Source organism: Toxorhynchites rutilus, chromosome 3 (genome assembly GCF_029784135.1).
Source record: "Toxorhynchites rutilus septentrionalis strain SRP chromosome 3, ASM2978413v1, whole genome shotgun sequence".
NCBI classification, from domain to species: domain Eukaryota; kingdom Metazoa; phylum Arthropoda; class Insecta; order Diptera; family Culicidae; genus Toxorhynchites; species Toxorhynchites rutilus.
The window spans coordinates 117521167-117535368 of NC_073746.1; the positions used below are offsets into that span (position 1 = coordinate 117521167).

The 14202-nt window shown below is 38.6% G+C and overlaps 2 protein-coding genes across 6 annotated transcripts in view; one reads left to right on the forward strand and one right to left on the reverse strand.

Annotated features, from left to right (window-relative positions):
- Nucleotides 1-14202, reverse strand: part of LOC129779759 (rab3 GTPase-activating protein catalytic subunit) — a 526672-nt gene that overhangs the window by 462168 nt on the left and 50302 nt on the right. The window lies entirely within an intron of this gene.
- The window catches only part of LOC129779760 (leucine-rich repeat and fibronectin type-III domain-containing protein 3), a 449197-nt gene that overhangs the window by 409048 nt on the left and 25947 nt on the right, over nucleotides 1-14202 (forward strand). For all 5 annotated transcript variants that reach the window (XM_055787429.1, XM_055787433.1, XM_055787432.1 and 2 more), the window contains 5 exons: nucleotides 932-1488; nucleotides 1555-2505; nucleotides 2564-3105; nucleotides 3170-3526; nucleotides 3736-3883. In XM_055787429.1, the coding sequence (XP_055643404.1) occupies nucleotides 1330-1488; nucleotides 1555-2505; nucleotides 2564-3105; nucleotides 3170-3526; nucleotides 3736-3883 (2157 nt within the window). In that variant the 5' untranslated portion in view covers nucleotides 932-1329. The remainder of the gene's footprint in view (nucleotides 1-931; nucleotides 1489-1554; nucleotides 2506-2563; nucleotides 3106-3169; nucleotides 3527-3735; nucleotides 3884-14202) is intronic.

Genomic DNA, 14202 nt, shown 5'->3' on the forward strand with positions numbered 1-14202 from the left:
AAGTACTTGCTGCAGTAGATGTTCTGAAACACTACAAAGAACCTATTTTTGATTTGGACAATCTTAGGGATTTTTTTCGACAAAACAGAATTTTGAATATTTTTTTTTAAATTGATGTACGATAAATATTTTCAAATATGCGGAATTGAATGCATTTCCAATTAATCGAAAATCTTCAAGGTGCAAAGTTTCAAATTCCATTAGAATTTGATATCATATTATCTAAATCATTCTGTGACTTTGCTCCAAATTTATACGACAAAAAACGGAGACAGCTTGTAATTCGATGTCACCGCTTTAAATACTATATTTGTGGGTGATAAATTGCAGGGCGCCTTAAACCTTTCTTCCAGCCAGCACCAAGGATGCCACCAGCAATATATGGCATCATAATTCTCTCTACATCCCATCACATCAGATAAATGAACCCTCGGGACAAAACCTGGGATAGCAGACTACACTAAGATTAAAAATTGCGACACTCGTGCCAACCGTTCGAACGGAACTTTCTTCGCCTTCGCTCGCCCGGAGGAATCGAAACTCGGGTCAAGTAGCTGATTCATTTAAAATACTCACACACACACACTCAGTCACCCTCAAACCCAGGACACCCCATTAGCTAAAGTGGTTCTTACTTCGAGGTTCAAATTGATGGCTACACGTTTCGATAGCCACGAACCGGGCGGTGGCAATAGATATTGGCGTGGCGTCGCCCGTCGAAGCAACTGACCGCGATTGCCCGACCGCCGTTTAAATTTCATTTTTCATCCACGAATCGCGATCTCTATTTTCCCATATATATTTTTTGTTTTCCCCCTCATCTATGCTCCAAAGCTCCCGCCGCCAAACGTTAAACGAGTATATCATCAATCATATTTAACATTAACAGATTTGTATATTTCTCTTTTTTTCTGCTTGTTATTTTTTGCAGAGTGCATCGCGAGCAACAACAGCTTCTTCAGTCGGCACAAGTGCATCAGCAGCAGAAGAAAAACCACCAGCAGCAGCATCACCATTGGGACTAAACCCCCCGGAACACGTATGAACGAGAGAAGAAAAAAACAAGAACAAGAGCAATTATCGAGCGTGAAATAGTGCGCAAAGAGATCCGCGAGCCAATCAAAGCGAATGAACGTGAATCGTCCCAATAACTTTCCCGCGAGATCCGGTGCCGAACGGACCGATCTCAGTTAGTCCACGCGCCGTGTTAAATTTTTATTGTTTGTTGTTTATTGTTTGTTTTCGTTGGTTTGCCTTTGTTTTCACTGCTGCTTCGGCAGTTAGTTTGTAGTTGTTGTTTAGTTGACTAGTGAATAAGTGTTAGCCAAAATGAAATCGGTTCGAAAGTTAAGTTTACTCCTTTCGGCGCTGCTGCTCATAAGTTTCACAACGGCCCAGTGTCCCTGGCAGCGAGAGGTGCCCGATCTCCAATCGTCGTGTCTATGTGCCTATAACCTCGGACAGGAACTGTCCGTGCAATGTGATCAGGTAAGTGATGGTGGTTCAGCGGAACGCTTCCAACAAATATTTTTTCAACCGCGAATTCTCTCACAGGTCGAATTCCCGGTGCTCGTTGAAGCCTTAGATAAGTACGCCCGGGAAAGTCCGCTTGATCTGCTGTATGTTAACAATTCGACCATTGACAAGCTCGAGGCGGGCGTTTTCGAGAACCTCAAGCTGTACAATGTCCAGCTCAGCAGCTGCGACATCCGCAAGATCGACGACTTCGCGTTCAGGGGACAAGAAGACATACTCAAGAATCTCAATCTTCAGGATAATCTACTTGAAGAGGTGCCCATCAAGGCACTCAAAATTCTCAACATTCTAAACTTGTTGGATTTGTCTAAAAATCGAATTCACACCATTCCCAACGATGCCTTCAACGGCTTAACCAAGCTGTCTACGCTTAAGCTGAGCGACAACAATGTAACTTTGGCTCCGTTTTGTTTCCGGGGTCTTGAGTCAAGCCTGAAAAATCTGAATCTCAAAGGTACCAAGCAGAAGCGAGTTCCGGAAGCGGTGCGCGGCTTGAAAACACTTGCCTTCCTGGATCTGTCCCAGAACGGCATCCGAGAGTTACCCGGAGTGGGCGGAATGCGTACCTTCGACGGGTTAGACGCACTGTCCGCACTCAATTTGGAACGTAATCTGATCCAAAGTTTGGGCGAAACTGCCTTTTCCGGTATCCGGAAGTCCCTGAGCTCGCTGAGCTTGCTGAACAACCTCCTGGCGGAGTTCCCCGTAGGTGCTATCCACTCGTTGCGTGAGCTACGAGTGCTCGACATTGGTTTCAATTTGCTCACCGCCTTGCCAGAGACCGCATTCCGTGGCAATCCAGCCGTAACGCTGCTTGCCCTCGATGGCAATCCCCTTCCAACAGTGCCTGAAAAAGCCCTGCTACATTTGAACCGAACCCTGCGGGGACTATCGCTGGGTGGCAGGTTTCTCCACTGTGACTGCAAGCTGCGATGGGTCGCCGAGTGGATCCGAAATGGTGACCTACAAGTAAGATCGCAACAGATGCTATGAAAACGATACACACTGAACCAATGCTTCATTCCAGGTAACATCCCGCGAGCGTAACCCACAATTTTGTGGATCTCCAAATCGTTTCCGTGACCGTGGCTTCTACTCAATACAACCGGAAGAGTTAACTTGTCCGGATGCGGAAGTCAGCATCGAAGGACCCGTCGGACTTGTTGACTCGCTTCAACTGAAAACAACGACTCCTCCACGAGTGACGACAATTATCACAACACTCCCACCGATAGCGGCCGGGACAACGAACGCCACGACCAGTAGCAGTACAACTGCCCTGTCAACGCCGCCTCCGACAACAATTCCTCCTACCACTGCCCCATCCTCCCAAGAAACCTTTCCGTCAAGTTCAACAACCGATAGCACAACCGCGCTAACGACAACGACGCAATCCACGACCAAACAAAGTACGACTACGACTACCAAAGCTAGCGTAACGAAGAACTGGCGTAACAACAATAACTCGCCGCCGCACAAGCAGAGGCCTCCACTGGTGCTAGGATTCCCACCACAACGGGGAACACAGATTGATGACTCCAAGGAGGTGCAGGTCAAGAACGCCTTCAGGTAGATATCGCATACTGGTACCCTAGTTAACGAATCCTCAGTTGCTAACGCCCCCATCTCACAGTTCTAGACAAGACAGCTCGGTCATCATCCAGTGGGACTCGGACACCGCCAACATCCTAGGCTTCCGTGTTGTCTATCGCCTGTTCGGCGATAAGAACTTCAAACAGGGACCACCGCTGGAGGCCAGCGAGCGGGAGTTCAAAATCAAGAACGTACCGACGGCGGAATGCATCATCGTGTGCGTCGTTTCGCTGGAGGAAATCAACGTCTCGCCGGAATCCGTCCCGTACAGTCAGTGTCGGGAGGTGCGAACCGTCTCTTCACCTGCGTCCAACATGGACAAGATCACGATCGCAGCCAGTGCGGCGATCTGTGGCACGATTATCGTGGCGGTGATAGTGTTCATTGCTGCCAGCAGGTATGACCTTTTTGTATTGTTTAACAACTGTTGCACGAACATTTCGAGACCCACATTTTTTTTACCAACAAGCACACTCATGACACTTCTTATCTACACCTTCTTCCCCGTCCGTGATACCTCTGCACGTACCACCCCAAAACCTCCAAAACCTTTCAACACCCCCCCACCGCTGGTTTGCTTCTCACAACAACAAGGATTCTTTTCAGGCGACGCTCGAAGAAGCTACAGTCGCTGTCCCAGCAGAAGAGTGCCCTCCCGATCGCCGGCCTGCCGGTCAACTGTTGCGGCCCAACGCCCAGCCCGAACGGACCGCTCGGATCGCTCGCCACCCTGTCCGCGTTCAACTCGCACAAGGTAAAACGCAGCATTTTCGGCAACCGTAACAAACTAACGATCACTAAGCTTTGAAGGCGTTGTGGAGCATCAGGTGCTCGTATGCGTGGGTGTATGTGTGTTTTGGGGTGTAATATTAATCAGTAACATTAGTAACATTGAGAGTTAAAAGTGGATTCGTGCATAGATTAGACCCATCTCATAAGTTTATATGGGGAAAAAATATTCCGACTATAATCTAGGATCGAGGCTTTTTTGGAAGATTAACCCTAGTTTCGAAGCTTCGTGTACAAATGCTAGTAGTGTTACGATGTTGTAATTAACACTATAATCAGCGTGAAAAGAGAAAAAGCTAACATCTAGACATAAGGATAGCGAAAACTAACACTCAAGTTCTCTAAAAACGGAAGGTGTGATTATTTTGATATTGAAAGAAGTGAACTCACTGCGACACTGATTTTGTGGAAGGAGGGCCACTTCGATGTTTCGTTGGATGGACATTAGGGTGCCAATAAAAATGGTCATCTCGAGTTTTAAAAAGTTACCCCATAAAAAATGTTCACCACCTCGAAAAAACACCCTATGCCAAATATCAGCTTAATCGGACTTAACACCTTCGTCGCCCATAGCGATTCGGTCGAGTAACTGTATTCTACTACAAGCCCTTTCATTTGATACCCATATTGATGGGGTTTTGATATAATATGTATTCCACCATTTTGTTGCGGCTGCCATCTTGGATTTTCAAGATTATAGAATACGCAGTTTTATAACGACAGCAGAGATAAAGGCGTGCTTCAAATTTCAGATCAATCGGTCAACAGGAACGAGGTTAAATTTCTGTTTCTGTGGGACAACCCTGCAGATAAACATACAAACATATTTACAGTAGGTAATGCTAAATAAAACCGCTTAAAAGTATAGTATTAAAACTATATTATTATGTTTTTGATTTTTTGATTATTCTACATAACCCATATTTACATTTAAGTGCCCATTCTATCAAATTCCGTTTAAAAATCCTATTCAATTTGAACGAAAAAAGTGTCACCTACATCTGGGTGACGGGGCGTTCAAAGTGTTAAGGGAGAGTGGCGCAAAACGGTCAAAGTTGCCAAATATCTGCAAATTGCATGAAACGTGGAGATCTAGTGTCACCTCGAAATTTTTCTTTTTGTCAAAACTCGACTTTTGTTGATTTGCTTAATAATATACCCTTTGCAAAATATTAGCTCATTCGAACTTCATTTACTGGTGTCACAAACGTTAAAATTTGAGTTTTTTTGAAAAACGAAAAATCACTGAAAATCGTGGTTTAAAAAAAAAAATTTGATGACAAATGTCTTAAAATTGCATTATTCGTCGAGATTCACAGTTATCTCGATTTTTTTTTTAATCAAAAAAATGTTTTTTTCGGCACTTCGGCAAAATTTTTTTGAGATAATTGTAAATCTCAACGTGTCAGAATTGGAATACTCGGCATGTGTTGTGTATCGATAGAATTTGAATACTCTTAGGCCTAAACAGTTACTGTGTAATAGATAAAAACAAAAACAAAATGTTTATCGATGGATAGGAATCTTACGCCTAAAAATGACTACAGTGTAATATACAACAATAGTTATCTTAAGATAAAAATGGGTACGAATAAATTCGGCTCTGTTACAGCTGAGTTGCTAAATGAGCCTAATAAACAGATGGGATGAAAAAAAAACGTGTCATGCAATTTTAAGACTTTTGGCATCAATTTTTTTTCAAACCTCGATTTCCGCTGATTTTTTGATTTTCAAAAAACTCAAATTTTCACGTTTGCGGCACCAGTAAATGAAGTCCGAATGAACTAATATTTTTGCATAGGGTATATTATTGTGCAAATCAACATTTCGTAGCAAGTTCCGAATGAAAAACCGAGATAACTATTTTTATTGGCACCCTAAACCATACTTTCCTAGAGTGTCGATTTTTGACAAAAAAAATTTTTTCGAGATGACACTAGATCTCGACGTGTCATGCAATTTTAAGACATTTGGCATCAACAATTTTTTTTTTCAGAAAACCCCGATTTCCTTTACTCCCCCCTTGGGTGATTTTTCGATTTTAAAAAAACTCTAACTTTGACCGCTTTGCGTCACTCTCCCTTAAGTCCGATTGAGCTGATATTTGGCATAGGCTGTTTTTTCGAGGTGATGAACATTTTGTATAGGGTAACTTTTTGAAATTTTCGGGTCGATTTTTTCCCATACATTCATTGGCACCCTATTGGACATACATTGGAAAAAGGATACACTGTGAGTCTTACACATACGAGGTATGGCTATTAAATAACGAGAGTGGTTACGAAAAAGGGTTATATATTAAAAATTACGGTACAACGATTCAATTATACTCCCCTTGGCTCCTCACACACATTTCGAAACAGTGCTGAAACTCTTCTTTTGTGATGGCGTTCAAAAGTCGCGTCGCTTTTTCCTTTGCCTCTTCTACGGACTGAAATCGGGTACCTTTCAACACGGATTTGATCTTGGGGAATAGAAAAAAGTCGTATGGGGCTAGATCTGGCAAGTACGGGGCATGTTCGAGCACTGGAATGCCCTTATCGGCTATATATTGCTTCACCGACAGCGCGTTATGGGCAGGTGCGTTGTTGTTCGTGTTTTTCGTCACACAAGATTTCCGACGCGCACTACAAACCACGTTCCATTCAAACCACTGCTGCTCGCAAAATAGTGACAAAAACGAGTTTTCGTACGTTTATAGCAGACACTTCAAGCTACCGAATGCACTTTTCCTGTTTCCCCCTCATCCCTTCAGGGCGCCCACCAGGCGCGCAGTCTCGTTATTTAATAGCCATACCTCGTATGTGGGAGTGACCACTTTGCCCCCACTAGCTGACCACTTTACCTCCAAGCAAAAAAAAATGTTCGAATTATCACTTTTTTTCTAATGATGAAAAGTGTACTATTTTGAATTTTTATAGTAAAAGCCGTTTACTATTTTTAAGAACAATGAGTTGAACTACAATATTCTTCGAGAAACAGGAATTGAATCTGTATGTGGACGCTGGAAATGGGCATATTCCTTAGGGTGTATATTCGAATTAATCGGTCAAATGTTATGCGAAAGGATGCTTTCCAATGTTTTCACTGGAATTAAAACGGACCGAAAAGGACATCCATAGTGTTTTTAGTCGTATAAATGAACACACCCTCAACTATTCCGTCTTTGGATGTAATCAGCTGCTGGGCAGTTCAGATTTAGCGAATTGATTTCCGCTTATCTTATAGACTCGAGGCGTTTCTTAGGTAGAAAATAAATATGTGCATCAAAAAACTACGTTTCATCCCAACAGTATCATTTTTGATCATTTAAATTCATGAATTAATTTGCCTGTTTTGTTTATCGATCGCTTCGATATTAACATATATACGAACATATGTGAATAAGATAAAATGTCTATTAGTGGGTTCCCGGAATAAATCGCCACAGAAAACGACTGCAACAGAAACCACCGCTTATAAAATGTGTAGTAGGCTATAAATATTGTGGCGCGGTATTGTATTTCAAAACAAGAATTAACCGGGCAAACGTATCGCCCCAGGCAAACGTAACGCCCCGGGCAGACGTATACCGTCCGACGCTCGCTAGAGCTCGGTCGGACATTGCTAAAGGATCGTATCCTATGTTTCAAACTAACCGGGCAATCAGTGGATCCCAGGTTTGCGTGCGAGACACCGCCGCTTCCGACGGCGGGTCGGCGGTGGACTCGGATTGCGTCATCTTGGCGGCATGGGCCGCCTCGATTCCTTATCCTCGCCAAATGGGGACTTCGTCCCCATTACATTGTCCTCAGAATAAATTTCGAAAAACGAGAACAAGAGAATAAATTTATAATAGAAATGTGAGGCACATGATGTTTTTCCCGCGCCAAATATTTCTAGCCTACTACACTTTTTCTAAGCGGTTGTTTCTGTTGCAGTTGTTTACTGTGGCGATTTATTCCGGTCACCCTATTAGTGATGTTTGTTGCTCATTGACCCGAAAACAAGTTTCAATAGTTCAACAATTACTTTGAAAACAAACCGCCTTGTTTGATCAAAGCAGCAATGCCAATGTTCACGAATGGCGCGTCGAATACCTTTTTGTCTATTGAATAAAGTGGTATGTCAAACAGTTTTTCCTAGTATGTTAGTTATCGACCCAAAAACATGTTTCAGTAGCTCCAGAACTGCATTGAAATGAAACTATTGAAATGAAAAAAATATAAATATGGCCAAAATCAGTCTTTATCATACAGCGGTTGATGCATGTCGTTACAACGCATCGTTTCATATTGAGGAAACCTTCCCCAAACCGAAGTTACGAGTCCAAAAATGATGTGACTTGTTCTGTAAATCCATCCGGAATGAAGCAATACCAATTGGCCCGAATTTATTTTTGCTTAAGAATATTTCACTGAAAGATGCATGTATTTAATTTTTCAAATTTAGAATAAATCAACAAACATGCCTTTCAATTTTTTGTTTCAACTTTGATATGCGAAAACACAAAATTATGGTCGAATTTTTGGACGCAATTTCAGAACAAAAACATTTTGAGGGCCAACATGGAAGCATTTCTCAAATCTTAGCTCTATTAATAATAATGCTTATACAGCCATTTCAGGGTGATCCGATCCTTTTCTCGAAAATCCATAACTGTTGAACTACTAGACCGATTCAGATGATCGATATATCAAATTAAAGCCAATTACTTCTTTATGGGAAAAATATTACGTTTGCCAAAAATTTGAATTTTGTTTTCCTTATTATTGACTGTATTTGGTTTTTATTGTTTTCATGGCTTTGAACTAGAGGACGCTATATAAACAAAATCAGAGATGTGATTTTTGTTCTTTATAAACTTATGAATTTTCAAATTTAACCGATGGTTGAAAACATCATATTTTTCCCCCTTTTCCAAAAAAAAGACTTTTTTTAAAAATCTTGACTTTTGATCAACTGGACCGATTCAGATGATCGACATATCGAATTGAAGCCACTAATCTAGTCTTCTTAGAAAAAATATTACATTTGTGAATATTTCTTTTTTTTTGAAATTTGTGTAAATATTGATTGATTTAGTTTTTCATAGTTTTCTCGGTTCAGGATAGAGGGCGTTATATTTTTTATATTTTTTCTTGAAACCTAAGGTTTACATGACATATCCAGAAATCGAAGATGTGTCTTTTTTCTTGTTTTCTTGTCATTGTTCAATATTCCTATGCAACTAGAATCATTTTTTTTTTTGAAAGTGTAATATTTTTCCAAAAAAAGACTAACTCATAGACTCACTAGGCTTCGGTTTTGTATGTCGATTATCTGATTCGGTACAGTAGTTCAAAAGCTATGATTTTTTGAAACAGTCATTTTTGGAAGAAAAGGCAAAAAATTATTTTTCGGACCATCGTTTGACTTTGAAAAATCATAACTTCAAAACGACAGCAATCACATCTCTGATTTTTGGATATGTTATGTAAAAAAAACCTCAGCTTTCAATAATAAGCTAACAATCAATAATTACGAAAACAAAATCCAACTATTTTGCAAGTATAATCTTCTGTAGGATCTTCTGCAAGTATGATAGTTTTCTAAAAAATATAAACTAATTGTATTTAATCTGATATGACGATCATCCAAATTAGTTGAGTAGTTTAAAAGTTATGAGTTTTCGAAAAAAGTGATTTTTGGGAAAAAAAAAGGCGAAAAACTGGATTTTTCGAACCACCCTAAAATGGAAATGGGCACCCTAATGAAAAAATAGAAAAATCCAATATTTTACAATAAAGAACAAATCTTTTCACGAAATTCTGAGTCATTATATCGGTTTGACATTGAATGGCTGTACATTAGGATGCCAATGAGAATGGTCATCCCGAATTTCAAAAAGATATCCCATAAAAATTTTCACCTCGAAAAAAACATCCTATGCAAAATATCAGATCAATCGGACTTAAGGGAGAGTGGCGCAAAGCGGTCAAAGTTTGAGTTTTTTTTTTTAAATCAAAAAATCATCCAAGGAGGAGTAAAGGAAATCGGGGTTTTCGAAAAAAAAAATTTTTTTTGATGCCAAGTGTCTTAAAATTGCATAAAACATCGAGATCTACTGTCATCTCGAAATTTTTTTTGTCAAAAATCGACACTCTAGGACTTTTTTTCGGTATATGAGGCGAAACATATGGTTTTGAGTGCCAATAAAAATAGTTATCTCGATTTTTCATGTCAAAAAAAACGACCACGTTTTCTCCTCTGAAATGTCGATTTTTGACCAAAAATTTTTTTTGGAGATAACTGTAAATCTCGACGTGTTATGCAATTGTAAGACATTTGGCACCAAAGAACAAAATTTTGAAATCCCGATTTTTTGGTTTCCAAAAAACTCAAATTTTAACCTCTGCGACACTAATAAAAGAAGTCTTAATGAGCTAATATTTTGCATAGGGTATATTATCGTGCAAATCAACATTTCGCAGCATGTTCGGAATGAAAAATCGAGATAACTATTTTTATTGGCACCCAAAACCATATGTTTCGCCTCATATACCGAAAAAAAAGTCCCAGAGTGTCGATTTTTGACAAAAAAAAATTCAAGATGACAGTAGATCTCGATGTTTCATGCAATTTTAAGACACTTGGCATCAAAAAAAAATTTTTTTTCGAAGTCCCAGAGTGTCGATTTTTAAGCAAAAATTTTTTGAGATGACGTTAGATCTCGATGTTTTATGCATTTTTAAGGCATTAGGCATCAAATTTTTTTTTTCGAAAACCCCGATTTCCGATTTTCAAAAAACTCAAACTTTGACTGCTTTGCGCCACTTTCCCTTAAGTCCGATTGAGCTGATATTTTGCATAGGATGTTTTTTCGAGGTGTTGACGGTTTTTTAAGGGGTAACTTTTTGAAATTTTAGGGTCGATTTTTTCCCATACATTCATTGGCACCCTACTACATTTTTTTCTTGTAATCGGTTTTGATATGCAATTTGCCTCCTATTTTTGTATGACGATGCGCTTCCTCATAACGTTATATTCCCGAAAAAAATGATTTCAAATAAACAAAAAACTATACAAATAATAAGCTTGGGGAAAAGAAATCCATTATTTTCTCGGTAGATGGCTGTAGTGATCGATATCTCGATATCTCCCTGTTGCTCGCACTTGGTCGAAGAGTAAGAAGCCAGTTGTCATGTCTTGTCTTAGATTTTAACGCGTTTCTTTTAAATCTGACCGCGTCGAACATTCGGCGTGGGGGTTCAAAAATTAATTTTCGATTCACGGCTTCCATGAAGGATAACTTCTTTGAAACGAAATGAATCGTGACGAACTTTCGGCACTGAAATATCGTCCAAATAAAATCTATCAAAACAAATTGCTGCCAAAATATTTCAGATCCGACCACTAGAAGTGCTGCAGTAAAATAAACAGTGTGTACAGATATTAAATGACTCGAGCTTCACTTATACACACGGATATAAACATTTAAAACAAAGAATATACGGTAGAACTACGATTATCCGCGAAATAGTCTGGCAAGGTTGCCGCGAATAATGAAAATCGCGGATAATACGATAAAGGACTAAAAATGAGCTGCAAACACAAAATAAAGATATTTTAGCATGAAAACTAGGTTTTATCGAAAAGGCAATCATTGAACTATTCATCTGTAACCTCGTGTACACTAGTGTTGAAACGGATAGTAGTTTGGCCGGATACCGGATATCCGACAAGCTATATATTTATATATATTATATATATTTGCGAATAGGAAACTGGGAGAAACTTCATGTGTGCATCAAGCAAACAAAGGATTCAATTAATAGAAAAATAAACACATTTTTATTAAAAAAAGAATGAACAATGATTAAATTTTCCTTTTAGAAATAATATCCATTGATGGGATATCAAGAATTTTCTATTACGATGAAATGTTTGTTGTGGATACTTTGAAATAATTTCAATACTGCTCGAGTACCTACTACGAATTTAAATAAGCGAAGAACATTAATGAATTATTTTCATTCAAAATTTAAAAAACCTAGAACTGTATTCAGGGATGATAATCTGTGAGAAGGGGCACACACTCACTAATTAGACGAAATAACAGTGGTGCTTCATGGAGCAGTGCATTAGGCTTCTTTAGGCATTTGAAGAAATAACAAAAAAATACAAGTCATGGTCTCTCCTGTATATCCGAGGTAATTTCGCATGTTACTGCACAAAGGAAAGTATTTGGATAAGGATGGGACTGCACATGAAACACCGCACTTATCTCGCATGAGAGCACCTTTAAACGCTTTCAATTGCTTATAAGAAGATTTAAGTTACCAAATTTCAAACTTTTTGGGCCCGAGGTTCAAGTCAGACTATTGAGGAATTCTTGAAACGGAAACAGCCCAGCAGAAAATCTTATCAGAGTAAATAAATTATTTTGCGATGAATCTTCTGAGATTTTCAGATCATTTATGAGTATTACATTAATCAAATAATAATCCGCACCGCGGATCATCCGCTCGCGAATAATCGGGGTTCTACTGTATATGCGAGATGGAGTGTTGTATTGTATGTATTACATATTTATAAATTCCATGAAAAAAGAATGCACCAAAAAAAAATGCGTTGAGCATTGACTGTTAATCGTTAACCGTATCGTTTGAATTTTCCATAGTTGCTGGTCATTTAAAGCCAATATCAGCAAACTCAAAATCAAAACATGGTTATATTCGTTTTTCGCTCGTTAGTTTTTCTCATCCATTACCTATATAATTGGGGGTGTATGTAATTTTCGGCCGATTAGGAGTAGATTGGCTGCAAAAAAATGAAGGGTCGGTTCCGATTTGGCCTCTACTTTGTTAACACTGTTAACACTCATGAACCATACCGACATAATTAAAAAATTAATGTATACTTTTCGATGTCGAAGTCATCTAAAAATAAAAATTTTATGTGATGAAAGACCATTGCAATTTAGGTGGCCGGGTCAGGGCTACCTTACCTAATAGATAACTTTTTTAGGAAAAATGTCAAACTGTACCTTAAATGTTAGTTTTGGTTGAAAAACTTCCATTATTTTTTTCGTGGCCATAGAGGCTCATTTTATTTTTTTTTTTGAAAGCTCACACTTCTTTACATGAAATTTAGGATATTTTTTTTGTTCTCAAAATATATTTTTTCTAATATCTAGTTCAAAGTTTTCCCCTCTGGATGAACGGTTAACCTTCCCCGGTCATGACGGAAGCTTCGGGTTCGATTTACATTTAGACCGGAATTTTTTTAAGCCATTTAGGAAATAATTAAGGTGCGTTATTTGGTATAGACATCTCGACTAAGAACTATTAAAAATGGACGCAAGTAATATCACGTTTTTCCAAGAATATTAGGGCCATCGAAAAAGAATAAGATTCCTCCAAAAATACTATAGGCCTGATAGACCAGCCCAATAACATGTGCCTTATGAAGATGCACGATATTGTTGTATTTAGGTATGTTATTTTGTTACTTATATTTCTTTCAAAAATTAAAAAGTTCATGGTTTGACTTCAAAACTGCCATGCGTCTCCATTTCTGAAAAAAATAATAAAAAAAACGCAAGGGATCCTCGATCTCCAGCTCAAGAAATTTGAAGATTACAAATTTAAGAAAAATTGAAAGTACGGTTTTCTGATCTGATGATCCAAGATGTTAGATAGCAATAAACCATAAACTCTTGAATGAGGAATATACAAATATACAAAGTTTAGGAAAAATCTGATTCATTTTAATGGAATTTGAAAAAATAAATTTTATAAAAAAAATTCAAAAAAATTAAAAAGGGGGTAAGGGTCGCAAAATAGATAGGGAACAAAAATATCAATTTTTACAAATATCTTAGAACCCCTATATCGGTTTGGCATAGAATGGCTGGGTGCCAATGAAAGTATGGGGAAAAATCGACCTTAAAATTTCAAAAAAGTTACCCCATAAAAAATGTTCACCACCTCGAGAAAAACATCCTATGCAAAATAGCAGCTCAATCGGACTTGAGGGAGAGTGGCGCAAAGTCGTCAAGGTTTGAGTTTTTTGAAAACCGAAAAATCACCCAAGAGGGGAGTAAAGGAAATCGGGGTTTTTGAATTTTTTTATGCCGAATGTCTTAAAATTGCATGAAACGTCGAGATATACTGTCATCTCGAAAAAAAACTTTTGTCAAAAATTGACACTCTGGGAATAAGAGGCAAAACGTAGAGCCAATAAAAATAGTTATCTAGAATTTTCATTCGAAAATTGCTGCGCAATTTTGAGTTGCATGATAATATATACAGAATATATACA